Source organism: Triturus cristatus, chromosome 12 (genome assembly GCF_964204655.1).
Source record: "Triturus cristatus chromosome 12, aTriCri1.1, whole genome shotgun sequence".
NCBI classification, from domain to species: domain Eukaryota; kingdom Metazoa; phylum Chordata; class Amphibia; order Caudata; family Salamandridae; genus Triturus; species Triturus cristatus.
The window spans coordinates 79703066-79729367 of NC_140595.1; the positions used below are offsets into that span (position 1 = coordinate 79703066).

Below are 26302 nucleotides of genomic sequence, written 5' to 3' on the forward strand. Positions count from 1 at the left end.
GGGGTTTACGCCACTTTGCTCATTCTATATTTATTCCCATAAAACATTAGATATGTTTTAGATTAAGGTTCTAAATACACTACTAACTCAGTAGTTTTACTTCTGTGACCCACAAGCAGACAAATTTGTGAAAAACAATGTTTGGGACTATGTTTTCTAGAGTCAAATTAAAAAACTTTGAGTTGTCCTAGCTCCTTAATTCATTGAAGAGAAGCCCCAAGCTGTCCTCACCAGAACACCACTTTGCACAAAGTAGAGTTAAACGGAAGATTCCATGAAGCGAAGGAACAGCGGTAACAACTGTGTAACACTGCATGCCAATCCAAAGGGCGTCGTCGTTGGCCAGAGAAGGAGCACCAGCAGTGGAGAAGCAAAAAGTGAGCAGTTGCGTGCGGAAAGGTCTCGAAAGGAGGCACCCGTAAAATCAAGCACTCGATCCATTGTAGGCATCTATAGAGAACGGAATATCCAAAATGAACAGACTGCAACACACTGCCTTGTATCACATATACTTTATTGAAAATAAATCTATAAAAAAAAAAAAACTACAAAGATACAATTGGTAGTTGAACCAGTGTCAACTGAATCCAATACACCAATAAATTACAAAAATAAATAGTTACAACTTAACTCGCTACAAACTCGAATTATACTGCGCAGATCCTGTGTATACATCTTCCTTCCAATAAGGAGACAGGTTACACTGAGGAAATCAGGTTAGGCACTGGAACAAAAAGATGCTGATCATATGCCCAAGAGAAAACAGACACATGACCTGAAGCCCTTCAAGTTTAAATATTTGCATATCAGTCAAGATCCTACAGCTATGGTAAGGCACGCTCTATAGCGCTGGAGGGCATTGTAGTGCGGAAGCGGACAGGAAGACTGCGTCCACTGAGCAGAATATTGCTGTGTATAAAAATCGAGTATCAATAGGAGGCTATGTAAGCATCTGTAAGCAGAGGTAGGAAGGCAGCCTTTGTAATAAGCCCTCAGTAGGTAAGTAAAGCTCTGCTGCCTAAGGTATAAACTAGACACAGAAAAGTAATAATAAAAAAAGAAAAATCACATTTAAGTCAGTTTTTTTTGTTGGCAAACAACTTGGCGTACTCCTCTTCTGGCAACTCTGGTAACAGTAAAGCACACAGGGGACTGCGACAGAAGATAACGCATGTATTCGTTGGACATACCCCTCTTAACACGCTACAGTCCTATGTGCAAGCAAAGAGAACGTAGATAAAAATACACTTTCAATTACAAATATGTTTTAACTCAAATAAGGAATGCAATACCTGCCCTGGTTTACAGCCTCCAGTCATTGAAGCACACCATGGGACATATTTTCTGAAAGCTAACATCTATGACATTAGCGGGACATGAAGTTTATTTTTTTTACATTTTTCATGATATTCTTAGGTAGACTTTTGCTTACAAAGATTATTTTATGGTAATGTCTTATGGAGCTCGTATGAACTTTGTGTGCTCATTAAATAGGAGCCAGAGAAGGGGGGTGCTGCATATCCTAAATGTCACTCAATGACATTAAGCCAAACTTTTTCACTTGTCCCTCAATGAGTGACTTTCACTCTCCTGGCATCAATGGCAACCGACCCTGCATGCGTGCATTACATTTGTTGCCTTAAATACAGAGAGCAGAGGGTGCCTAATTATAAGGGAAAGAAAGCAGGAAGTGAACTGCCAGACCCAGTATTCCTTCACCTCTTTCCCCAGACGTGGCAGAGTTTTTATGTGCAGGGATGTGGATGCAACACAACCACCAGGCGTGTGGCTGAGAACATTAAACTCATTTCACATATTTACGAGGCAAACCAGATGGGCATTAAATCTTTATGGACGGTTGATAGCAGTGCAGATTTGTGTTGAATCACAATTTATCAGCACAGACCACCACAATGCGTGTTTTGTGGGAGAAAACCAAAATGGAGGATATTTCATGGCATGCGAAGGTTTGTGTGAAGCCAGCAATAAATTTGCCATTGCCCCAGTGTGCTATAGTGCCCTGAAGATCATTTAGCAGCAGAGAAAGTAGTCGGGGCTAAGATTGCCGTTAGTCGTAGAATTCACTCTCTTAAATCTGCCAGATATTCCTCTCAGCCCAGATCTGAGTAAAAAGGATACAGAAGGAGACTGGCCACTGGTGCAGAGCAACCTCGCCCTACCCAACAAAGTTGTAAAGCAGGAAGAGATCTGAACGTTTAAGATCAATAAAGTAGATTGGAGGTGTGACTGATTTCCAAGTGTAGGCCTCTTAGCCTGAAGTCTTGCAGAACGATTCATGTCATTCGCATCAAATTCGACCCTTGCGCCTGCTTGGTACCAGCCCAGCAGAGTCCAGCACCTGCCTGGTGATAGACACCAGGGAAGGCTCCCTTCGGGCTTTCGCCTCTTCTTGGCAATGGTTACGGAGGTACATCCATAGATTGTGCGTGGAAAAACAGTAAATGCAAAAGAACTGGAAGAGGAATAAGTCAAAACCCTGTTAAACAATTAGGGACACCCAGTGGCGTAGCAAGGGGGAGGTGAGGGCGGTCAGACGCAGGCAGCACGGGTTCTGGGGGCAGAGTGCTCCCCACGCTCTTACCTTGGGGAGCGGCAAACACAGGGGACGCCAAAGCTCTAGCTACACCACAGGTGACATCCAAGGTACTGTTGGAGACTAAACAGCACTTACATTAGTACCTGAAACACTCAAATTAATCTCAGCCACTGGTATTACTCTGGGTCACATTCCAGTCCATCACCTTTTAGCAATCTGTGCCACTATCAAACCCCTCCTGCGCACGAAGAATTCCATCCCTCACTTCTTTCCTTCTCAGACAGCAAGACAGGTCACTTGGTTCTACAGCATGTCATGAAATGGGAGTAACAGACAGGCCTGGCAATGTTCATGTCCCATGACTTTGGATGAATATTAATAAATCATAATTACAAAATGCTCCAAAACACGGGTGCTCAAGCTCACCACCATCCATGCACTATTTTACAGTGCTTACTCTGGGTACCGCGACGTTCCTATATTTTCTTACTAAAACAAATGTGTTTTGTAGACCACAATTTTGCAAGACCAATGACCAACCATCCAAACATCTTGAGACTTTGGAAAGGACAAGGATACAGAATGTTGTCAGGATGATCAGTGCTGGACCCTTCGCACAAGCGAGAAGTGCTTTGGCGCACCAATCCTGGAGCACGGAATATCACTGTCTAGCTGACATGGTCCTAAGAAGGAAATCTGAAGATCCCACATTTCGAAACAAGTGCTTACGCTGAATGCGATCTGTCACAGCAACAGCCAAGGATAACATCAACGCTGATCAACTGGGTAGCCTGACTTCTTTTACAAGCGTAATGATGCATAGGTGAGCACAGACTCTGGGATTGCGTCCTCTTGTGTATGCTTCTTCTATTGCAAGGTGACTAACAAGGCATGCAGCTACCGTAGCCGTATCATGGGACCGGTCCGTCACTAGTTGACCGATTCCCCACAATCCGGCGGAGAGCTATGATAGGTACTCGGAGAGTGCTCTTCAGAAGAAAGCTGGCCAGCAGTCTCCCATACGCGTGTACATACGTCCAACTTTTGCCATCTCAATGGGCTACACAATAACAAAGTGACCACTTCTGGAAAGTCCTCTTCTTCTGAAAAAATGCGTCCTCATCCACAGTTGGCAACACCAGGAAATTCATCTTCGGGTGTTGCAGGATAGTTCTTAACAGGCCCAGCACAGGTCAGGACAGCAGGGAGACTAGAACTAGAATTAGTTTTAAGGGGGTTGGGAGGAGGGCGAATAAGAGGACAGTTTCAGTCACAGCTCGTGTACTCTTGCTTCAGTCTTTCGGAACTCATGTTTCCAAAACTCGAATAAGAGGGAGTGGCTTGAGAGGTCCAGGTGGCGTGTACTGCCGTCTACTGCAAAGGCAAAAAAAACAATGAAAAAGAAAATGTAATTTAGTTTTCGATCCATAATCCTGACACATTAAATACTATTTGTTACAGCAGTGTACTTCCCAATTTAGGTAGTCCCCAGCGGAAGAGCTATTAACTATGACAACAGTAGATCTTGAACACCGATATCTCCTGATAAAGTAGTTACAATATTCTTCGACACTGGGAATAACTCAGTACACAAAGAATATTTCTAAGATCAAGAATACTAGAATGATACCATCACAGACAAAAAGATTTAAGGGAGGCATGGCAGTCACTTTCCTCATTTTTGTAGGAAAATGGTTTCATGAATGAAAGTCCTGTGAGCTGCAATGTGTCACCTAGCTTTAACCAATTCAGTAGTTGACAAAGTGTCACATCTCAATGGTAACTAACGTGCTAATTAAATTATTTTTCACAGTGGGTGCCAGCAAATCTCGTATTAAAAGTAAAAGAGCCGAGAGGAGGAGCCTAGCGCGCACCCAAGATGGCCGCGTAGGTGCGAGGCTCCCGAGGACCTCCGCGACCTCCTGCATAAATCCTGACCGAATCCTGTCCTAGATGAGGGGACTGTGTTTGTGAACCCGAACTGAGGTGACGCCCGTTTTCCGTTTTCAATTCGGACTTCGGACACCGGCGGGAGCACCGATTAAGGTTTGCGGCCTTCTCCACACCGGCCCCCCGTACTGGAGTTGTGGGGCGATCCGGCGACAAAGTGAATAACAGCGGCGGGCAAGGCTGGGCGACTCGCGCACCCCGCGCTTTCGCGCCCTCCTTGCTGCCAGGCGAGGTAGGGTCGCGAGGCGGTGTGAGGTGGTGTGGCCTCGTTGGGGTGCCCTGCCGGCCCGCCGGCTGCGGTCCGTCCTGCGGAGCGGTGGTCGCCCCCCCCCGGAGCCCTTGAACGGGATTGTCTACCCCCCTTTTTGAGGAGATTGGCTCGATGATGGCCGCACGCACTTTTTTGATCGTCCCGAAGCGGCCGGGGACTGGCTGGACACTTTGCCCGGAGATCGGGGCCGGGGGGGTGGGGGGGGAGCGGTTGGTGGGGAGGGCCCGCCGGATCAGGACTGAGGGTCTAATGGTAGGCCCTGCTCTGGACTGTGTTATTGTCACCATTGACTGTTGGGGTAAGTTCCCCTCCTGTGGAGGTCGTGTGGGGTCTCTTGGGGGATCTCCCTCCTCCTCTGGGGGACTAGTTAGTTTTCTTTCTATGGGGCGACAGGCACACTGCACTTTGGGGGGGCTGTTTGGGCTCATGCAGGGGTGCAGGGTGGGGGGAGTTCTGTTGGGATGGGTGGGTTGGGGTGGGGTGTGGTTCGTTTCTACCGCAAGGCAAACCCTTCATTGTATTGGTGTTTTTGAGATGCTCTCGGGGGGACAAATGATGGCTTCTGTATGTGATGGGGGGTAGGGACCTGACTTTGTTGTCCTGGAACGTTAACGGACTGGGTGATAGGATTAAGCGGGGTGTGGTCCTGCAATATCTGAAACGGATTTCGCCTGATGTGGTCTTTTTGCAGGAGACACACCTCATTGGTAACTCCTTTTGTGCCATGAATCGGCGTGGCTATCGTTTGGTGGCCCCCTCGGGCTTTACATCAGGCTCACGAGGGGTGGGCATTATGGTCAAGACCTCGCTCCCGCTAGAAATAGACGAGGTGCGCCATGATGAGAGGGGACGCTACACTGTCTTGGTGGGGAGAATGGAGGGCAAAGTAGTCGTCTTTGTCTCAGTGTACGTCCCACCGGGGTTACAGTCCACCACCTTTGCGGACCTGGGACGCCTCCTGCTTGACCTTCCGGGGGGGCTTCTGGTGGTTGGGGGGGACTTCAATGCTGTGGCCTCTGGGACTATGGATCGCTATCCCCCTAGGGACCTCCCCCGGGCACAAGCGTGGCTGTCTGGCCTTTTGGACACACTGGGATTGGTGGACTGTTGGCGTCTAAAGCATCCCACTCAGCTGCAATACACCTTCCATTCGGGGGCCCATGGTAGCCTTTCGCGGCTTGATCATGTCCTTGTCCCTGCAGCCTATGCCGGGAGAGTGGGGGAGGTGCGCCATCTGGCGCGGGGTATTTCAGATCATTCCCCACTCCTGTTGCACTTTGATGTCTTCCCGAGGGGGGAGGGTAGGGTAGCTCCAATCAATGCCTGGTACCTGCGCGACCCCACGATTCGTGCGGACTTGATTGAATCCTTGCAACGGTATTTTGAGGAGAATGTGGGGTCTGTCCCGTCGGCCATCTCCCTGTGGGAGGCTTTCAAGACAGTGCTTAGAGGGGAGGCCCTCTCCTTTATTTCCCATGCCCGGAGGCGCGCCCAGGAGGAGGTGACCCGGGTAGAGGCCGAAATTACTGAACTGGAGGGTGATCTGGGGAGTGGGGTGACTGACGCCGCGCTGCACGTTCTACACCTTAAGCAGGCGGCCTATAGGTCCCTCGTCACGGAGGCGGCCAGGGGCCTCAGCAGAGAGCAACAGGGGCGATTGTATGATGTGGGTGATAAGGCTGGCAAGTTGATTGCGTGGTTGGATAAGAAGGAGAGAGCTAGTCGTGTGGTCCCGCTGATTGAGAGAATGGATGGTGTACGTGTTACTGAGCCGGAAGGCATTGTCTCTTGCTTTGCAGATTATTTCCGTGAGGTATATTCCCCGGTTTCTCCCTGCCCGGAGGAGGATTCCCATGCCCTGCTGCGTGACATCGCGCTGCCCTCCCTCTCAATGGAGGACAGGGAGTTGATGGATGCCGCCCCCACCTCGGACGAAATTGCCCTCGCCATCCGCTCGGTCGCTTCTGGCAAGGCCATGGGCCCGAACGGCATTCCTATCGAGTTGTATAAACTGCGACCGGATGTACTGGCGCCCCACCTCCGCGCAATGTTCCTTGCGGCCCACTCGCGGGGCTCCCTCCCGCCGGACCAGCGTCTGGCTACCATCGTGGTTATCCACAAGGAGGGGAGACCGCGAGACCGGGTCACATCCTACCGGCCTATCTCGCTCTTGAACGCGGAGCCTAAAATCCTCGCCAAGGTGCTCGCCAACCGGCTGGTCGGCGTGGTGGGCGATTTGGTCCACCAAGACCAGTCCGGCTTTATTCCCCATCGCAATACGGCCCTTAATCTGCGGCGCTTGCACGGGGTGCTCGCGCGTGTTCCGTTCGTGCGGGAGCCGGCCATCTTGGCGTCCTTGGACGCCACCATGGCGTTCGACACGCTCGAATGGCCCTACATCTGGGCGATGCTGGCGAAATTTGGATTTGGCCCGGGATTCATCAGTTGGGTTAAATTGTTGTACTCTGACCCATTGGCACAGGTGGTGGTGAATGGTCGAGTCTCGGCCCCATTCGTGCTGGGACGGGGCACGCGACAGGGTTGTCCCCTGTCGCCGCTCCTTTTTGCACTGGCCTTGGAACCCCTGGCGGAGTGGCTGCGGTGGCACCCTTCTATCCGTGGTCTCCGTTGGACCCCCGAGTATGAGGACCGCGTGTCCCTCTACGCCGACGATATCCTTTTGTACTTAGCCTCCCCGCGCAAGTCACTGATTGTCCTGGTCGATGTTTTGCGCTCCTTTGGCCGTAATTCAGGCCTTGTCATCAACTGGGCTAAATCCTGTATCTATGCGCTTTCCGGGGAGGCTCCTGTCCTCCCTCGGGGCTGTCCGATCCAGATTGCCTCGCAGGGATTTCGATACCTGGGGGTCTATATTACGCTGGACCCGGTGGCCCGCTACGAGCGAAATTTGCTTCCCCCCCTCCAGCGCTTGAAGGAGGACGTCGTGCGCTGGCGGCGCTTGCCGCTTTCGCCGCTCGGTCGGGCGGCGTTGTTCAAGATGATGTCATTGCCGCGCTTTCTGTACGCTCTCCAGAACACTATGGACTTGGTCCCGGCGCGCTATTTCCGTGAGGTGGAAAGCTTACAGCGCCGTCTGTTTTGGGACGGGAGGCCGCGTATAGCTCTGGCAAAATTGACGCTCCCGTGGTACGACGGAGGGATTGCCCTCCCGGATATTAAGCGGTATTACTGGGCCTCCCAGTTAGCTGCAATTAATCACGGTTTCTATGGGCCCGCCCTAAACCCGGCATTTGAAATGGACAAAATGCTCCTGCCCGGTGGCGACTACAATCGAGCGCTCTACACTAGCGTGCCCGATTCCCGCTTGACGGGACCCACGCGTGTCATGGTGCGAGTATGGCAAGCGGCCAATGCAGCTATGGGATGGAAGGACCGTTTGACCCGAGCGTCACCGTTGTATGCGTCGGAGAGGCTGGGCTCTTTGTGGACCTCGAAGGGCTTCGAGCGGTGGGACATGATAGGCATCAGTACAGTGGGAGATCTCTGGACGAGGGGAGGATTCAAAACATTCGAGACGCTGCAGGCGGAGTTTCAGCTGCAGGGCAGTGAATACTTTCGCTACCTGCAGGTCCGTCACGCACTAGGTTCCGTCTTCCCAGACGTGGCCTCCATCCCGGAGTCCTCCCCCCTGGAGGATAGAGTGCTAGATGGCCACGTTCCGGACAGCACGATCTCCCTCATTTACAAGAAATTGATAAATGACCGCTCGGGCTTACTGACTGGTCTCCGCGAGGCTTGGGTTGCCGATGGGCTGGAGTTGGACGACGAGGACTGGACCTCCGCGGTGGCCTCTCCGAAGGAGGTGGCCATCCCGGCTCGCCTTCGCTTCGTCCAGCTTAAGATACTCCACCGGGTGTATATGACGGGGCCAAGGCTTCTGCGTATGGGCTATGCCGAGGATGGATTGTGTAAGCGTGGGTGTGGTGCTTTGGCGACTTTTTTGCACATTCTGTGGGAATGTCCGAGGGTGGAGCGATTCTGGCGTGGTGTGCATGAGGTCCTGCGAGCGGTTACGCATGTCGCGCTGTTGCCTGAAGCGAGGAGATGCTTGCTGAATGTGTGGGAACCGACCGATTACTCGGTTCCGCAGACGCGATGGGTGACTCTGGGATATATGATAGCTAAACGTGACATTGCTCAACTGTGGGGATCCCAGAGACCCCCGGCGGTGTCGGCCTGGAAAGAACACATGGATTGGTGCATGTTCCGAGAAAAGGTGGTGTATGTGGCGCGGGGTAAGCCTGGGGCATGGGTGAAGATATGGGGCCCCAGGAACGCCTACCGCGGGGGTATTTGCGAGCCGCCGTTGTTGCCTCCCGCTTCACCAGCTCCATCCCCCTAGCTGACCCCCTCCCTCAGCCCCGGACACATTGTTCTCCCAGTCCCGGATCTGTCTCCCTTCCCCTCTCTGGATTTCTTTGGATGGTTGGGGTCCCCCACGGGAGGAGCACGTGTTGTCATTTTCGATCGCGGGTTGCCTTGCGGGTGTGGTTTTATGTTGTTGTGTTGTATAAAATGAAACCGTATTGTGGGCTCAGAGTCATGTGGCCCACGTTGTTGATACCTCCTGTTTTATCGTCTCTGCAAAGTCAAGTGCCTTATTGTATATATGTCATTTGCTTCTGTCACTTTAGCGGCCGGCCGGAAGGTTGTAGGCCCATGCCTGTATATATTTGAGATTGCAATAAACGGTTTCAAAAAAAAAAAAAAAAAAAAAAAAAAAAAAAAGTAAAAGAGCCATAGTAATCACCTGCTCTATGACAAATACTATAAAATATGATTCAATGTATGACAATGAACATATTTGAACATTATTTTGGGCCAAGAATGCCAAAATACTCTTTAGTAACCCTTAACTGGCGTGCAAACAACCAACCTTCTCCCTAGAGGCAGAATCATTGGGTAATGAATGACAGGAGTGAGGGGTTTACTATCTTTGCTCTCTCCCTAGGCGTTGTCCAATTTATTTTGTCCTAGATCATGTTTTTGCAGGGCGACACCACCAAGTGATGTCCTTTGGGGAGCAAGGTTAATTTGCATTGAAGGCGCTAGGTATGTGTGGGTGAGGAAGTCTTCAACTTAGCCGGGCACTCCATTCAACACATTTGTGGTGTTCAAGTAAGCCTTCTTCCCAACTGTGTTTCTCTCTGCTGCTTTTTCTCAGACATCCAATGAGCAAAAGCAACCCTTCTAGTAAAAACTCTTATTTTCAATGCTCTGCCCCTTCCAAGTACCAGCTGGAAAGACTCAAAAGGTGAAAAACAATGCACAAGATTTTTGTTTGCCAATCTACAAAGAAGAGACCCAATAGCCGATGTGCCAAAATTGCAGTGCTTTTCCTGTATACATCAAAATAACCTTTAAAATGCCCTTTACCTACAAATGCATATATAAAACTTCCCTCCTATCATTTAAGTATTTTTGCTGAATGTCTAAAACAGTTCTCTGCAAGCCGAAAACCTCCCATAACTCACCAGCAGTATTCGGTTAACACACTGTCACCATTTGGAACCAAAACCAAGCTAACCCAACCCCATTCCTCCCCCAAACTCCATCACCTTTCAGAAAATCCCACAAATGAACAAGTTACTTACCTTTGGTAATGTTCTTTACAGTGGATGATCTAACTGCAAGTCCTCACCTTCAAATACTCACCAAGCGCCAGATTGGATCAGGAACTTTTTCTCCAGCAATCGCCCGCAGTCAACTGCAGAGGTAGATTGCCCAGATTCAGGTAAAGGACTCTGCCCTGCAGCTGCAAAAGAAGGTATTCACAACGTGGTAGCCTGCTCGGAGGGCAAATGCCCATGCCCAAAAGTTTCAGGTACTGCACTCTCTTCACCCAATCTGGAGCCACTAGGGTGATTTGGACCTTGTTGTTCCTCATCTTCTTCAAAACTCAGGGAAGGAGGAACAAAAGGCGGGGAAGCGTACAGATGTCCAGTGTTCCATTCCAGATGTAATTAATCTCCTAGTGAGTGTTGTAAAAAAAAAAAGCAAACAAGCAAAACTTTTGACAATGAACTCTGAAGGTGGGCAGTGATCACCGCCATAATTTTTGTGAACACCCGAGGGGCACTAGGGAGACCAACAAACTGAAGGCGCTCCTGGTGTACCCGAACTGCAGGTAAGGTCTGTGGGAATGCAGTCGGAGGTAGAGCACCGTGACTCTACTAGCTCTAAAGCGGTCCAAGATAGAATCTGCTTTTTCACTGAAAAGTGGCACATTTTCTACAGGCATATCCACGAGAGGCTTGTACACCTCCAAAAAATCCCAACACACAAACACACGTCTGAATGCATTTTACTATCCGGCGACCAATGCCTGACTTGGTTATGAGTTTTCCCTTGTGTGGGATGAAAAGTCAACAAAAAGTTGTTTTGTTTTCCGAAAGTCTTTTGTTTGGTCAATAGAACACAAAAAAAAAAAGCTCTTTTTACATCTAGTGTATGGAGCACTCTTTCTGCTACTGTGTCTGTGTGAGGGGAAAATGGATTATGGTGTAAGTGAGAAACCACCTTAGGAAGGAACTTAGGGTTTGTGCAACTGCGTGACTGGAAGAACGGATCTTCTAAGGTTAAGGCATGGTTTTCACCAACATGCCCAAGTGAAGTGTTGGCTATAAGGAAAGCTACATTCCATGACAGAAACTGTAGAGTACATTTATGCAATAGTTCAAATGGGGGGGGGGAGGGGGGTCCATAAGTCTTATTAAAACAATATTTAAAATTCCTCGTTGGTGCTGGTGGAATCTGAGGAGGAACTACTCTGGAGACCCTCTATAAAGGCTCTGATGATCGGTACCTTGATAAAGGACAAATGCTGCCTATTTTGAAGGTAAGCTGCAACTGCTTTTAAGTTTAGTCCTATGGTTGCAAAAGCCAAACCACAGTTTTGCAAATGCAATAAGTAACAAACAATGTTTTGTATAGTAGCATCAAATGGATGGATACTATTATTATGACAGTAAAAGACAAAACTTTTCCATTCTGCTGCATAGCACGCCCTGGTATTAGGTCTACGGGCTTCTTTAAGGATGGTCATACATTCTGGTGGGAGGTTTAGGTAACCAAACTCTATAACCTCCGGTGCCACATCACTAGGTTCAATTCCTTGTAGGGAGGGTTGTCACTGGTGTGGCAGTGGAACTGGTGCTGGGACCACTGCTTTAGCCAGGATACACCCAGGAGGGTGAATAGGTTTCTCCTTCGTCTTAAGGAAGATTGGCTCTACAGAGGAGCCAGAGTCTTTCTGTACCATTTTTTAAGAGGTTTCCAGTGCAGAGAGCCGAAGACGGTCAAGTTGGTGCAAAGGTAGAGGGTTTCAACAAGTGTTTGAACAGAGCCGGAAGGTAGGGGGCACGAATCTGATTTTCAGTGCCGATCATTGCCTGTTGGCAGTGGTGGCCCGGGAAAGCCCCCCTCCCCCCCCCCCCCAAAAAAAATGGAGCCTCTTCTGGCACATCTGCCCTGGTAAAAACACTGGTTCAGAGTCAGGCTGTATGGCAACTTTTTGCACTTCTGTAATGCTGTAGAGCCACATCGGTTGAGATTAGGCTACAGTCAGTTTGCTGTCAAACGGACTCGGCACCGGATCCTCTTCGGACACTAGTGGCGCCAGTACCGGCATAGCAAAGGAAGGGTCCAGCAAAGGTCTTGGAGCCCTAGTGGATGTCTGTACTGGAGTTGGTATGGGGCCCAGAGCAGGACCCAAGGAGCCAGATGGCACGGTGGATGGATCTGCAAGTGTTTAGCAGATTGGAGGCCCAATGAAGTTCCTTGAGGCACATAAGGCACACCAGAAGGAGGAGGACATATGCCAAAATTATGCAAAAGGGCCTCCTTGAAGGCATCAATATGATGCGGCATCGTGGAAGGCCCAGAAATCTCTGGGAGCACCGAAATCAGTAGGAGAATCGGCTCAGAGAATGGGGACCTAGAGGGAGACTGGCTGACATTGTGGCACCTTCCCTTTGGATAGACAGTGGCCACCTGGAGTAGAGTCCGGATTCGCTTTTTTGTTTACATTTGGACTTCGAAATGGTCTTACTGGATGACTTAAAAAGCGAAGAAGACCTCTTGCAGGAAATGCCTCGGGAGAGAGCTGGAGTCCACAACTGCAGCTTCTTATGTTGAGCAACCTACAGTTTCGCATCTTGGTCCCATATCCCCTTCCAGTACATGAGAGCAGATTTTATGCACGACTAAGTGGTGTACCAAGGCCAAATATCATAGACCCACCTCACATGGGCCCGTGACTGGCATCTGCTTTGTACAGTCACAGCATGGTTTGAAACCTGCTCTTTAGGAGAGAACAGTACAGAGCTGCACAATGCCACCTTGTGCAGGAGCACTGCTGGAGAAAAGATCCAGATCCAGCCTGGCACCTAGGGAGAATTCTAAGGTGAGGAATCTGCAGTTAGAAGTATCCATCAGAAATTACACTTCCAACATCCTACAGGCAACAGAACCACTATTATGGAAATATGTAGGACAGCAAAGAATACTAATTAGGCAGATGTCCAGAATTTTATGCTCACCCGTCCCATACCTTGATCAATCAATACAACAGCCATACTTGGTGTCACCAACAATCTCAACTTACCCATTCTGAAGATCTGGCTTCGAGTAGCTTTTAGAGGCATACGAACTGTGGCCTGCTGGTTTCCCCAGGAGGTGATCTATGCGGTCATGCATCTCTAGATTCTGTAAACCAACACAAGTGTCATTATTTGCAACAAGACCCAGAAAGGGGTGGGGTTGGGAGGTGCGAAAATAACCTACACAGAAAGGGTTGACAGTGTTATAACATTATGTTTCTAAATTACATTTCTAAATTACATGCCGTCCCTTGTTTAATTTAAAGCTGCTTACAGCATAGCTCCGCCACTCAGCTTCCAGAGTGTGTAACTGCAAATGCAAAAAGTCAACCAGTTCCCGGTCTCCACCACCGATTTTTGTCAAAATGCCGATTACGAAACTATTAGCAACAAGCTATTTTTCAACAAAATGGCGAAACATTTGAATGAAAGAGCAATCAAATGTTCTTAGTCCTGGTTTATCTGTTAAACAGTTTAGTCTCAAAATTTAGGACATGGTCAGGGAAAAAGTTGTAGGCGTCTTTAGGTAATATTTTTGCCCTTGTTCAAAACTGAATTTCTAACTAAGAAAGCTTGGGCTTTTAAGGCAATATTATGTATTTCCTGCAAGCTTTGAAGCCCAGTAAAACAGTTTTTCCCCCTAAATGTGCTGCAATGTATCAACAGTTCTGTGATTTTCATTTACGAATGAGAGCAAATTTTTCTAGTAGAATCAGAATTATTTTTTTATAAACGAAAAGTATAGTAAAAGTGTTGTCTTCTCAGCACTGGTGCACAAATACATTTTTTTTAATGAGTGGGATTCTTCATTCCTGTTCAACCTCATGGGAAGAGTTCTGAAACAGATCTACATCATTACAAAAACTGCAATGCCAAAACCAAACGCATTTAAACTTCATTGGGGGCCCTGATTAACGCCTGCCTGCATTTTTCCGCTTCCCACAGAATTCAATGGTGCTTTTCTACTGTCCAGGATCTGGTTACCCCAGAAATATAAGTAAAGGGAATTCCCCAGGTCTATTCTTATGATAGAATTAAAAGTGCTGACTAGAAGCAGGGCTAAACTTTAAACAGGTGAATAAAGGAAAGAGAAGGTGTGCCTGTGCTACGTTCATATAAAACAACAAGACTGAAGACAAAGTGGTTTCTAAATGTATTACAAAAACTTATGACAAAGTAGGCCTGACTTATTTATCGTGAAAAGCGTAAGTTAAATCAGATTTTTATTTACGGGTGGATTGTTATTACACTTTGTTGAAGCCTGATGAGGGGTAAAGCATGGTATTGATTCTCATTGATAGGTAAGGGGCTGGCTGCTTTTGGGTACCTAGGCGATCGCCCTGGGGTGTAGAAAATCTGCACTGTGAGAATCCCTTCTCAAGCTCTCATAGCAGGAGTTGTAAGTTGTTTTGCAAACTCTAATTCTGTACATATTGCTAATTTTATGATTGTTGGCTTGTAGGTTACCTCGGAGGAAAGTTGATCTATCTTCATTTGTAGTACGCTGCCTCTTGTGCAGCAACTAATTTAAAACCTGCGTGGCACTCTTGGAATGGTACTGTCCATACTGTATCATTGTTTTATTGTTCTGAGATAGCCTCCGTGTTTACAAGCATCATGCTGGCCACCTTAGACCAGTACAACAATTACACAGTATACTGTAGCTTTCAAAGATGGCCGTGCAGTGCAAGGTCTTCTGAGCCATCAACTTGCATGGTACTGCGTACAGCATGCAATTTTTTTTCCCATTCCAAGATAGTAACACATTGCTTTTGAATGTGGTAACTACGACAGAACTTTAGAAGAATGATCACTATGTACAATGACATGGCATGAAAAAGAATGACAAGAGGATGGGGAGTGGTTTGTGAACTCCAGGAATAGGGAACTTGCACTGGATTGAGGGAGCAGACGTTAGGAGGGCAATTTTGTTGCATTTGGACTGGGTGCTTTCAGCGATGTGCCGCTTGATGTTCAGGGTGTTGAGGAGTGTGTCAAGGAAGCCTATCATTTGCTTGGTTCGAGTATCCAAGGAACGTGTATTGGGTGTATTAGAGTAGGGGGTGATGAGGTCTGATATCTTTGTGAAGTACTTGCTGGGTTAAGGGGTTGGTAGATCTGGATGCACATAGATCGGTCAGATGCCGAGAGTGAGAGGGGGTAAAGCAACGGAATTTTTTTTTCAAATGAATGAATGCCACAAGTATAGCTTTAATGACGGTAAATGTACACAATCTGAAGCCTCTACAATGCCGGCTGCGGCTATAACAGTAAGCGTGCGCACACTCACAGGTTTTTGGACAACCTCTGTTCTACGGAATATTCTGTAGCATTAGATTAAATGTGATTGAGATTTCAGGAACAAATGTCACGGATGTACCTTTCGCTCTATAAAAAGCACTTCAGACTACAGGGAGATGCTTTACAAAGAGCCCACACCTACCTCAGCGCTGAGGAGAGCCACCTTTTCCTGCAAATCCTGGATGATTGCGTCCTTTTCATCAATCACATACCTCGAATTCTGAAGCTGTTAACAGTAAAAGAAGAGAGGTTCAAGCTGCTATGCGGTGCAGTCAATGTCTATAGAAAAGCCCCAACAGTCACACTGACCATCACCCTCAGTCTGCTGCATGGACAGAGGCCTTCATTCGGTCTCTCATGTATAATGGATTTTAAGTTGCCAGCCTGAGACCGTCTCCATGCCTTTGCATTCTAAAGTTCTCATCGATCTTCAGTCCCACTCGGACGCCCCCACCGTAGCCCTGCGACACAGCCTTACCCCAAATATGTAGCATAGTTCATCTGAAATGCAATAAGCTACAATCTAGGTGTGCCAATCGGTGCTTTTATATGCTTGTAACTGCCCTCCTGCCGCATATTTGCTATACAGATAAAAGGCAGCATTCTGATTAACAAGGGACACCACAACCAGCCAGCAGAGCAGTTGGACTTGGACTGCACTGGTCTATTCCATAGACTGACATCATCATAAAGATAACTAACCACAAGAAGCAGCAGACAGTAAATGCACCCAAGTGTGTAGTCGCACTTCATGCATTTTACAGCAATGGCACTGCAAGCAAAGCACATGGACACTACTTGCACTCAAGGTCAGAATCCATAAAGGACATATTGAAAGAACAGGCAGCGAGTCTACCTTTCCATAATAGTGGCTTCTAATACCTGCAGTGAACTCTATTGGAAGCAGAGCTTCAACAAAAACAGTAGGTTGTACCAAATAGGAAATCTTTGACACACACCTGCTCAATCATCTGGCGGACCTTTCGCTGCTGGCTTTTCAGCATGTCATCAAGATGGTGGATCTTTTCACGCAACGTCTGAACTTCTTTCTCAAGCTGGACAGACCTTCGAGAAATAGAAGGGACCATAAACTGGGGAACATGCATTGTCAATTCTACAATTCACTGTAGACAAATAAAATATTCCCTTACAGCCTGTACTCTTTAGTAATTCATGCTTACTGTAAGTAAAGTTAGGGACTGAAAGTTGTAAGCCAATGTAGGACACCATCTTCTCCCCACATGTTTTCCTCTTCACAGGTAACCATAGGCACAAATGCTATAAGGTTCACATTAATGCACAAATGCGAGCAATATTTTCAAAGCTGCCAAAAATGCCACATGTGCAGACTACACCCATCCCTGAACTGCTTTAATGCTTCCAGCCACACCCAATTCACTCATCAGGCAGCCCTCAATCACAACAGCTCCTCCTACAAAGCTGCTGAATGAGGAGGAATTTGCCACTAGCTTTTCCAGGACAACAGAATCGAGGTCAGTCCTTACCGATCCTGCTGTGGTGCTTCCTTCAGGGCTCTCAGTTTTTCCAGCTCCATTTCTCCATCTTTCATCTTCTTCAGCAAATTTTGGTGCTCCTGCGGAAGTAAAAGACGTGTGAACACACTGTTTTGGGGGAGAACAAACTATACAAGTTGTGGTCCATAAGTGACATTTACTTCTCAGACAAATGAATACACATTGGAACCACAGCTCAAACAAGAACATTACCAGTGGTTCCAAACATTAACATAGAACTATCAAGACGAAGCTACACCTCTTTTAGAAGTTCAAAGGCCTGAATGGTCAAGGAGTTCAACAGCTTCTGTCGATGTGAGAACAAGGTTTTAGGCACAGGAACACATTTGTCCACAAGTCACCATCTTTACTTGATAAGATGGTGGACAAAGCTATGCGTCTCAGCAAGAACTGGCATTCCATAGCAGCCTTTGTTACCCAAAACAGATGAATCTCTAAAAACGAGGGAAGTGCTCCACAGTCCGCTGTATCTGTGCAGATCATAATGTTTGGTAATATTTTGGCAAGAGACGTTCAGAGTATGGCGCAAGGCTTGTAATCTTCCACTACTCATGTTCAGGGAACTACTATTTTCTTATCCTTCAGCCCTCTATGAAAGTGTTCCGTTTCCCATCACTCAAACATCTGCTCCTGTGTGGTACTTGTTACTTCCTCATCCTCTCTCCCCAAGCTCATCCTTTCCTTTCCACACGCCCACCCTGACATTTCCTCTTAATTATCATCACCATCATATGGGCTCCCCCGAGGCCCAACATCATGAGCCTCTGTTTCCACACACCTCCTACTCCCAGTTGCTTCTCCCATACCCACCCCTCCATTGCACCACAATCGATCCTCTGTACTTTATTTTGCAGCCCGACAGCTTCTATTTACTGGCACGCCTTTCTGCACCGCATAAAGTGCTCTTAAGCAAATAAATGATTATTGTTTTTTGATTTACCGATCCAAATGACGCCCACCGTCTTTAATAAGTAAATAAACAAAAAAGGTGCATGCTCCATTCACTAGGTGCATCTATGCCTGGTGACGTGCATGTCTATACAATGATGCAGCGGCCTGCAGCAGACACAGCATAGCGTCTTTCTTCCATTTTTTTGCTGTTGCAACACAACATTTACAAAAAGAATTGGCCAAGTCAATAGATCAAAAACAAGAGACCGATTGGCTTTGCCAACCCTTGTTTAGAGTATTATTTTGAAAACATTACATACAAAGTCTTACAAAACAGAAGGACAGGGAGAATTTAAAGTCTGAACTGTGGACAAAATTAGAAGAAACAATTTACTTTTCAAGTAGTGAACGATAATAGTTTTCCCATTTTAAAAATACATGATTCATTGAAATGCTCAGGACCCAGTGAAACAATGCATGTCTGAATGTGGTGACTCACTACCAGAGCCTGTCTGCAATAAATGTATACAGTACATCTATATACAGGGCAATTCACCCCACCTATGCTGCAAGAAGTGCAAGCAAAGTAGTCTCTGGTACTGCAGGGTCGGATTATTGCTGAATGTGTCCCTTTCTGCAAACTTCTCATGAACGCATGCAAACAGTGACTGTCAACAAAAGTGCTACATGCATGAAAACAGTATGTCAAAGCAGACATAGGGCTGTTCCACACAGCTGGCCTCAGCTTCCTGGTCTGCCTAAGGACTTGGGAAACTGCCTGGTCAACATTAGCCTGAATAAGACATAGAAAGAAGGTGGATTCCTACAACTCATTTAATCTTGTTTAAACTAATATGCATGTGTGGCCCGTGGTCCTTTATGTAGGACGCTTCAGTACCAAGTTATAGGACTCTTCCAAGTTGCCAGAGGCCGCTTCATCCACAGCCATACTACACGCTGCCGAATCACCATCCTCCGCAGTCTTTGCAGTTCCTCCCATGGTGCTTGTGCCATGAAGAAGGGAACCTTTCCCACCAGGGAAACCGGTTTTGTTAGTTGTCGCGGCTTAAAGACTGCAGTTAATTGAAACCTGTGGTTATCCCTTTTGTTGCACGTCTGATGTAAATGAATAGGTTTTCCACTCCCTCTGACGCCGCCTCCTCCTCTGCTCATATACAAACAATACATGGGTGTTTATATTCGTTTTAGGTGAGAGGTATTGGCCTCGTAATACTGCTTTTACAAGTCATTCAATTTACAACGCGGAAGAGGGCTCAACCAATGGTAGGTCAGGAAATAGCATGATTTTCCTACAGTAATGTCAGACGAATAACGACATCCCCAACTGCTGTCCTCCTCAATAACCCCTAAAGACAGGCTAAAGCCCTAATAACCAACTGTAGGCTGGCGTGGCTTCTGCGAGGAAGTGAACTAAAAAATTAGTAGCAGCTACATATCGCCGGCAAGGACCAGCAGATTAGACAACTCTCTTCCCCTCCCACACAGCTTTGCAACAAATTTCATGTGCGCACTTTATTGTGCAAAATAAATGCTGCACTGCTTGGATTAGTATTGAAGGGCAGGCAGGGTTCTGGATGCTAACTTGCCAATGACCTCCAAACCATCATACCAATACTGACCTGCTGCCACGGTTACAATGCAAAGTTCACCTCCCCCGAACGAGAACACGTGAATGAATAGGAGCTCATCCTACCTTCTCCATCCCGGACATGAGCCTATGGAGTTCCTCCACTTCCCCTTCCTTCTGAGCCATTCCATCTTCGGCCTTCTTCAGGGCAACATTTGTTTGCTCCACCTCCTTCTGATAGTGGCCAAGAGTCACCTGTAATTGTTAGAAAGACCATTATGTGACAGCCTTCCAGAAGGGCACCAAACCACCTTACACATACCAGGCCTTCCCAACATGTGAGCACCATGCAAAGCTTCAAAACATGATCCCCATTAACATCACAGATGCCACCGTTTACACACAAATCATTCAGCCACAAGGATCCCAGGTTTCCCAGATCCATCAAGATGACCTACTCCAGTGCAGGTTGTTTTTTTTAGAATTCTCCGATTTGTAATCCCAGTTTTATAATGGAGTAAACAAGACCTGGGAAACTTTTGAGGTCTGCAGCCACACATTCGGAGGCAAGATCATGCACTACAGCATTGCAAAGTTTTAGCCTGTGACTCCATTTTTAAAGTCTGGAGGCCTACAGGAGTATCAGAAGGGGGTTAAACTCTGCAGTCCGTAGGACATCAAAGAAGGCCCAGTCAAATCACGTATGTTCAGTATATCAAGCAGAACATAAGTAAACAGTACATCGCTACATATGTGAATATTAAAACATTTTAATGTCAAATGGCAATGAACGGACGTTTATAATCCCAAGATACTAGGTATTGTAGTATAGAATAATATTCACCAAGAAAATGTGTATACCACCTCAGCCCAAAGGGCTTCACCACATAATCTACACAGAAGCTAAAGCTTTACACATGCATGCTCAAAATCGATAAAGCAAGGGTGTTGAGTATGTAAGTATTTAGCTTAAAACAAGTCACTTAAAAAGATGGAGAACATTCTCAATTACAACGGAGTATATTTTGTAAATTAGCACTGGAAAAATAAAAAAAAACAAAAGTCCCTTAACCTCAAAAGCTGCCTTGTCAGACTGATGCCTCTTTTCAGCTTCCTGGAGTTTTGTGAACAGTTTCCTGGCAGTCTCGCGGATGTTTTCGACATCCTCTTTAGGGAAGTCCTCATCCTAAAAGGTTGGTAACACACTGGTCAGAGGCAGGTGACAAAATTCGGAGTTGCTGAACGGATGTTGTTTTAAATGTTTCACACCAGTACTGTAGGATAGACTCAAATGAAGCAGATAAATTTCGTTTTGCGTGGGCTTTCACTCCACTACACAAAATAAAACACGTCCCTGTTCAATACACTGGGCTATCCATGGCATACACCCCAGTTCTAGAGCGCCTTGTTTTTAGAAATCAATTATGTAAATCTATGGCCTTTCTGCACAACCCACCACTAAAATGACTGTGTGCAAACCCTGCTGAAACAAAAGCTATTTAACAAAATTATCCCACATCCCTAAAGCCCAGTCCACCAAGGTTTGTATATACACACACCATTATTTCACACAATTTATACCATTGTTTTTTGCCCAAATGTAATAATCCAGGTTTCAAGTTTAATTTGAACCGTAAAGTCCCAGGTTTCTTTTCCAGATTAGGACTAGCCAACATTTGCTGTACGATGGTACAGAGCACCATTAGGTTCAGAAACACAAACATCAAACTGGGGATCCCCACCCATGTTTGCGACCGACCTGCTGACTTCCATGCTGTTGCACACCGTTCCACTGACTTCCATGCTGCCGCACACCATTTGGCTTTTCCAGAAATACCTGTTAAACGTAAATATGAAACATTTAAACGTACACAGTGACAAAAACATGCTTTTTTTTTTTTTTAAGGCAGTGACATGGGTTGAGTGACCACCACCAATTTTGAGGTCTGAAAAGAGTAACTGTTCTAGGGTAAACTGGTCAAGGTCCAATGTGCATAGTAATTCTCACCATTAATCCCTAAAATGGAGAGCTTTCACCCTTTAGACTGATGGTTTAGGGGACACCCGTACTGGAGAAGTACGAAATGGCCAGCTGTTACCTTGGTACATTTTTTAAATCTCTAAACAGCGTGGTGTACATAGCTATCGAATGGTGAACTGGGCCCCGTCCAAGTACTTTTCATATTATAAAGATTACACAACGCATCTAATCTCCGAATGTAACAAACAAATGAGTCACCGGATTGTTGTTCAGCTGACTTTGACCCTCCCTGAAACTAAGCAACAATTAATAGAGGTCATGCTATAATTTAGTTAATGTGACTGGCCATGAGCCAGCAGATTTCAGACTATTGCCCACAACCAAGCAACTGCGCACTCTTTATGTCAGCTCTGCTGAGATCCTGTCCAACATTTTCCATTTACATTTGAATATAGAAAACGTGTCGTATTAGCTCAAGCGCACACCTTTTACATATAACCTAGGAGTGGACTTTGTACCAGAACGTGGTTGGGTGTGGCTTAGCCGAGTAACAGCACAATCCAGAAGCAGAGAAGGTGGCAAAGGCAGATCAAGAGAGACAAACTCCAAATATGGGAACCAGGTTCACCAAATTTTTGGTGCAGCTAAGCCCATGGTCTGATAATTCACTTGTCTATTAATTTTGTATAGCACCAATTAACCAGCACTAGCGACCCACGCTGAACCCCCCTGACCCTAGAAATCAGGAAACATATCCTAGAAAAACAGGTGGGGACTTCATTAACAGACAATAACGTCACATACTCTTTGGATGGTCTGATGCAACCAGATCATATTCACCGTTGCAGTATTAGGGGAGGTGCAAACGGCAATGTGATCAAATAAGCATGAAAATATACGATTATATATTGTCCCCCCCTCCCCCCGTGTTTAGCTGTCATTGCAAAGCAGTTAATGATGCAATTCTAAACATACATTAAAAAAATAACGTAGGCATCCGTACTCAATGCCTCAAAAGCACACACAAAAAAAAAAAAAAAAAAACCACAAAAGAATTTTACGTTTGCTTTAAGAAGCCTGAACGGCGAATATCCATTGTATTTGGAACTCAACGGATTATGATCATCGATGATTCATCATGTCAAATGCAAATATTTATGATACGTTATAAAATGAGTGCCATGGGACATAAGTGCTGTTTTACATACTCAGATCTCAGAGGATTTTGATCATGTTATGTTTTTGTCAGTGCCTTGAAAAAGCTTCTTGACTGTGCGAGTGCTATACAAAAAAATCACTTACGTCACAAATAGAAATGTTACAAGGACATCTAGGTTTTATAGTAAATATTGCAAATCTTACACACTACCCTCACATTTATGGGTAGTTTACTAATAAATGACTCAAAAAACACAATATTTTGAAACTGGGGGTGGGTAAGCTTAGTTGGTACATTGAAAAGTGGGCTGTTTGTCAATAAGTAAAACCTTGCAACATGGGAATGCTTTGCTTAGGATACTCTGAAAAATGAGAGAAAGCTTGCAAATGTAGTCCATCCGTCTACAACGCTCTGCAGCATCCATTCTAACACCAGGTGTACAGAAGACAGACGCCACAGTAGCGTAGCATGGATGCCATGAGCCCTGGTGCAAGCAAGGAAAATGCCCCCTTGGAGTGCTGATTAGCTGTAAAATACAGCAATTACAAGGGTTCATTGGGCACACTCAGGGCCCCGGTGCCACTGCACCAAAGGTAGCTACGCCCAGGCGATGCCATATAATGCAATGAGCTGGCCAGGTCCGTGGCAACTTCCATAAATTGCTTATAAGGGCCTATGCTCAAATAGCCCTTGGAGCCTTGCGCCTAGGCCTTCATATTACCACAATATGAGAGAATCCCCACGTCAGTCACCGAAGAAAGGAGGGAAGAAAAAAAAAAAAGCTGGCCAGAGCTAGTTCAATATATATTCACTGACTCAAAAAGCTTCAGTGGACTCCGAATATAGCCAGAAAAGGCGGACTCATTTGACAACTACTGCACACACACCGCTTGGCAGACAAATACAAAAATTGCACCTAGATCAAGAAAGAGCTCCGTTTCCACACTAATGGTATAAGGCGCTATAAAAATATTGATCACATCAAGCTGAAGGACAACAGTGAATAGAGTGAATACAGCATGCAGATTTTGCCTCATCAGTCCGAAGACAGCCGGACATGCGCACTTTGGGCTAACCACGCCTCCTCCCCTGCTGCGGACGCTGCGGCATGGCCCCGCCCTACACTAGACTCCCGACTGGAAGTGAATAATAATAAGACCATAAAATAGTTTTATTGTCATTTTATTTTTCTTCTGCCTGCTGCATTTCAGCAGTGGGGCGCCGCTCCTACGCCATAGCAGAGGAGCCGCGCCTGCATGGACCGAGGGCCTTCTCTGCCCACTTACCTTGTTGCGTGAAGTACCCGGATTCTCAGCCTGGCGCCTCACAGACTGGGATATGTCCTGTCGCAGTCTGCTCAAGGATGTCCGAGCCTGTGGGGCAGAAAGAGATTCCTGAGGTCAGCACATTGCAGAAGCAAACATGAGTTACAGGAAGGAGAGAGAGTGAACCAGGGTGGAACAGACAATCTGCAAACAGTGGCGGGAACGCTGCGGCAGTAAGCGCACCTTGCAGGCAGGCATTGCACGGATGTGGAGGGGTTTGCTGCCCTGGTGAGCGGTTAGCACAAGGCATGACTCACCACCTGGTCTAGACAGCAGGAATGTGTGCATGTGGGGGTGGGGTGGGCAGGCAGCTCAGGAATGCCACCCTTAGTGAGGAGTCGCTGACATCCTCCAAACACACTGCTTCGAGAATTCCCATCAAGTGAGCTTCTGCTGCTGGGAAGTAGGCTATTTGTAATGATCTTAAAACCAGAGGATGGGAGCCCGGCTTGCCCAGGAAAGTTCCAGCCACCCTTGCACGAGGCAGCTACTCAGATGCTGCAACATCTTTGAGATGGTTTTATTGTTTAACAATCAACATTTTAAATCACGACATGTAATCCTATATGTACCTAAAAGGGCCACTTTTTCAGCTGTTTTGCTCATTTGAGAACTGCACACAATTAAAATGTCTTCTATGAAATGATCTGCAGTACAACATTACCAGTGTTACACAGTATTTTAATAAATTTACAAAATACACGATACCGTGGATTCTCCACCTCATTTGCCGCTGTATAAATAATTGAATTCATGTCAGGATGGGGCTGCCAGGCCAATCTATCCAGCGGTCTTGCCTAGTCCAATCACTCCTTCAAAACCCCAGATTTCTAGCTTTCGTTCTTGCGTTAATGTTATGGCCATGTGTCTACTCCAAGATGGATTTAACTGGGCCCCGTCCAAGTACTTTTCATATTATAAAGATTACACAACGCATCTAATCTCCGAATGTAACAAACAAATTATTATTTATTTATTATTATTTTTTTTAAATCAAACTATTTTTATTAGTTTAACCTCGCCAACTGTAGTTTAAATACTTTTGAGAGTGCACTTCGGGTAAAAATTGAGTCATAACCCGTGGATTACATCTGGCACCTTTCGAAAAGTGCTGGCGTTTAAAGTATGTTTTGAACTATATGCTGCCGCAGGCACTCCTGCAGGAACGCTGCTGCTTGCATTTGCCAACTTTTCTGTGAAAACTTCCTTTCTGTGTGTCCCTATCTGGAAGCACCTAGTTCGAGCTTGAGCCCAGGTACTTCATGGTCTATCACAACGGAAGTAGATCACCGATGACTCGCAAGCCCTCTGTGCGTCAAGGCTTCAGATTGCCAATCATGTCTCAACCCATTCTCTTCTCCTACACATCCACAGTGCACGATTTTCATAAGTTTCGACAGAGCTGGAAAAACAACTTCAGGTGAGGTAATACTGGGTTTTCCCAATTATCCATTGGTAACTACCAATAAGTTGCTATCTATCAAAGGTTCCAAGTGACTTGAACAAGACTAAAACAAATACAGTTACTAAATTGAAACCATCTACGTTTTGTAGGGCGCACTGACCCACCCTACCAAGCTGATCCCACGGATCAGTAAAACAGGGGAAAGAGGTCACAGCTAACCTGCTGAAAAAATGAACTACCTCAACCCACCCCCACCAGATCTCCCCCACCCTCTTCAGCCCTATAGGTGGCCTCAAAAACTAGTCAATGCCCCAGGTGAGGTCACAACGTACAACAGTAATAATAGAATTGGCTCTATGTCTGCTGGTCAGTCATCCGTAGTGCCCTCCCTCTGTAGTATAATGTTGTAACATTATAATAGTATGACGATCAGTGGGTAGGTACCACACAGGAGTCCTGCTCCCGTGTGATGCCTCAATAGCTCCCACATCGTGGACCGCTCCATAGACTTCTTTTGCTCCCACAAAGTATGCATGGTCAGTATTGACCAAGCGGTCACCCGTCTGACCAATCCCAGATTCATATACCTTCTGCACTGCTCGCCATCTGCATTATACACTTAGTTGTAGACGTTGGCTCTACATTTAAAACCCATGTTTGCCAGCCCATTCCATGCATTAAATCAATTATAAAGGCGAGCTACTGGTCTGCCCGCTAC

At 46.4% G+C, this 26302-nt stretch overlaps 1 protein-coding gene across 3 annotated transcripts in view; it reads right to left on the reverse strand.

Annotated features, from left to right (window-relative positions):
• Positions 1-497: 497 nt before the first annotated feature.
• The window catches only part of TUFT1 (tuftelin 1), a 54130-nt gene continuing 28325 nt past the window's right edge, over positions 498-26302 (reverse strand). For all 3 annotated transcript variants that reach the window (XM_085638653.1, XM_085638651.1, XM_085638652.1), the window contains exons 5-13: positions 24141-24227; positions 21474-21551; positions 20787-20900; positions 19841-19969; positions 17206-17294; positions 16660-16765; positions 15843-15926; positions 13405-13505; positions 498-3931 (exon numbers count right to left, since the gene is read on the reverse strand). In XM_085638653.1, the coding sequence (XP_085494779.1) occupies positions 3865-3931; positions 13405-13505; positions 15843-15926; positions 16660-16765; positions 17206-17294; positions 19841-19969; positions 20787-20900; positions 21474-21551; positions 24141-24227 (855 nt within the window). In that variant the 3' untranslated portion in view covers positions 498-3864. The remainder of the gene's footprint in view (positions 3932-13404; positions 13506-15842; positions 15927-16659; positions 16766-17205; positions 17295-19840; positions 19970-20786; positions 20901-21473; positions 21552-24140; positions 24228-26302) is intronic.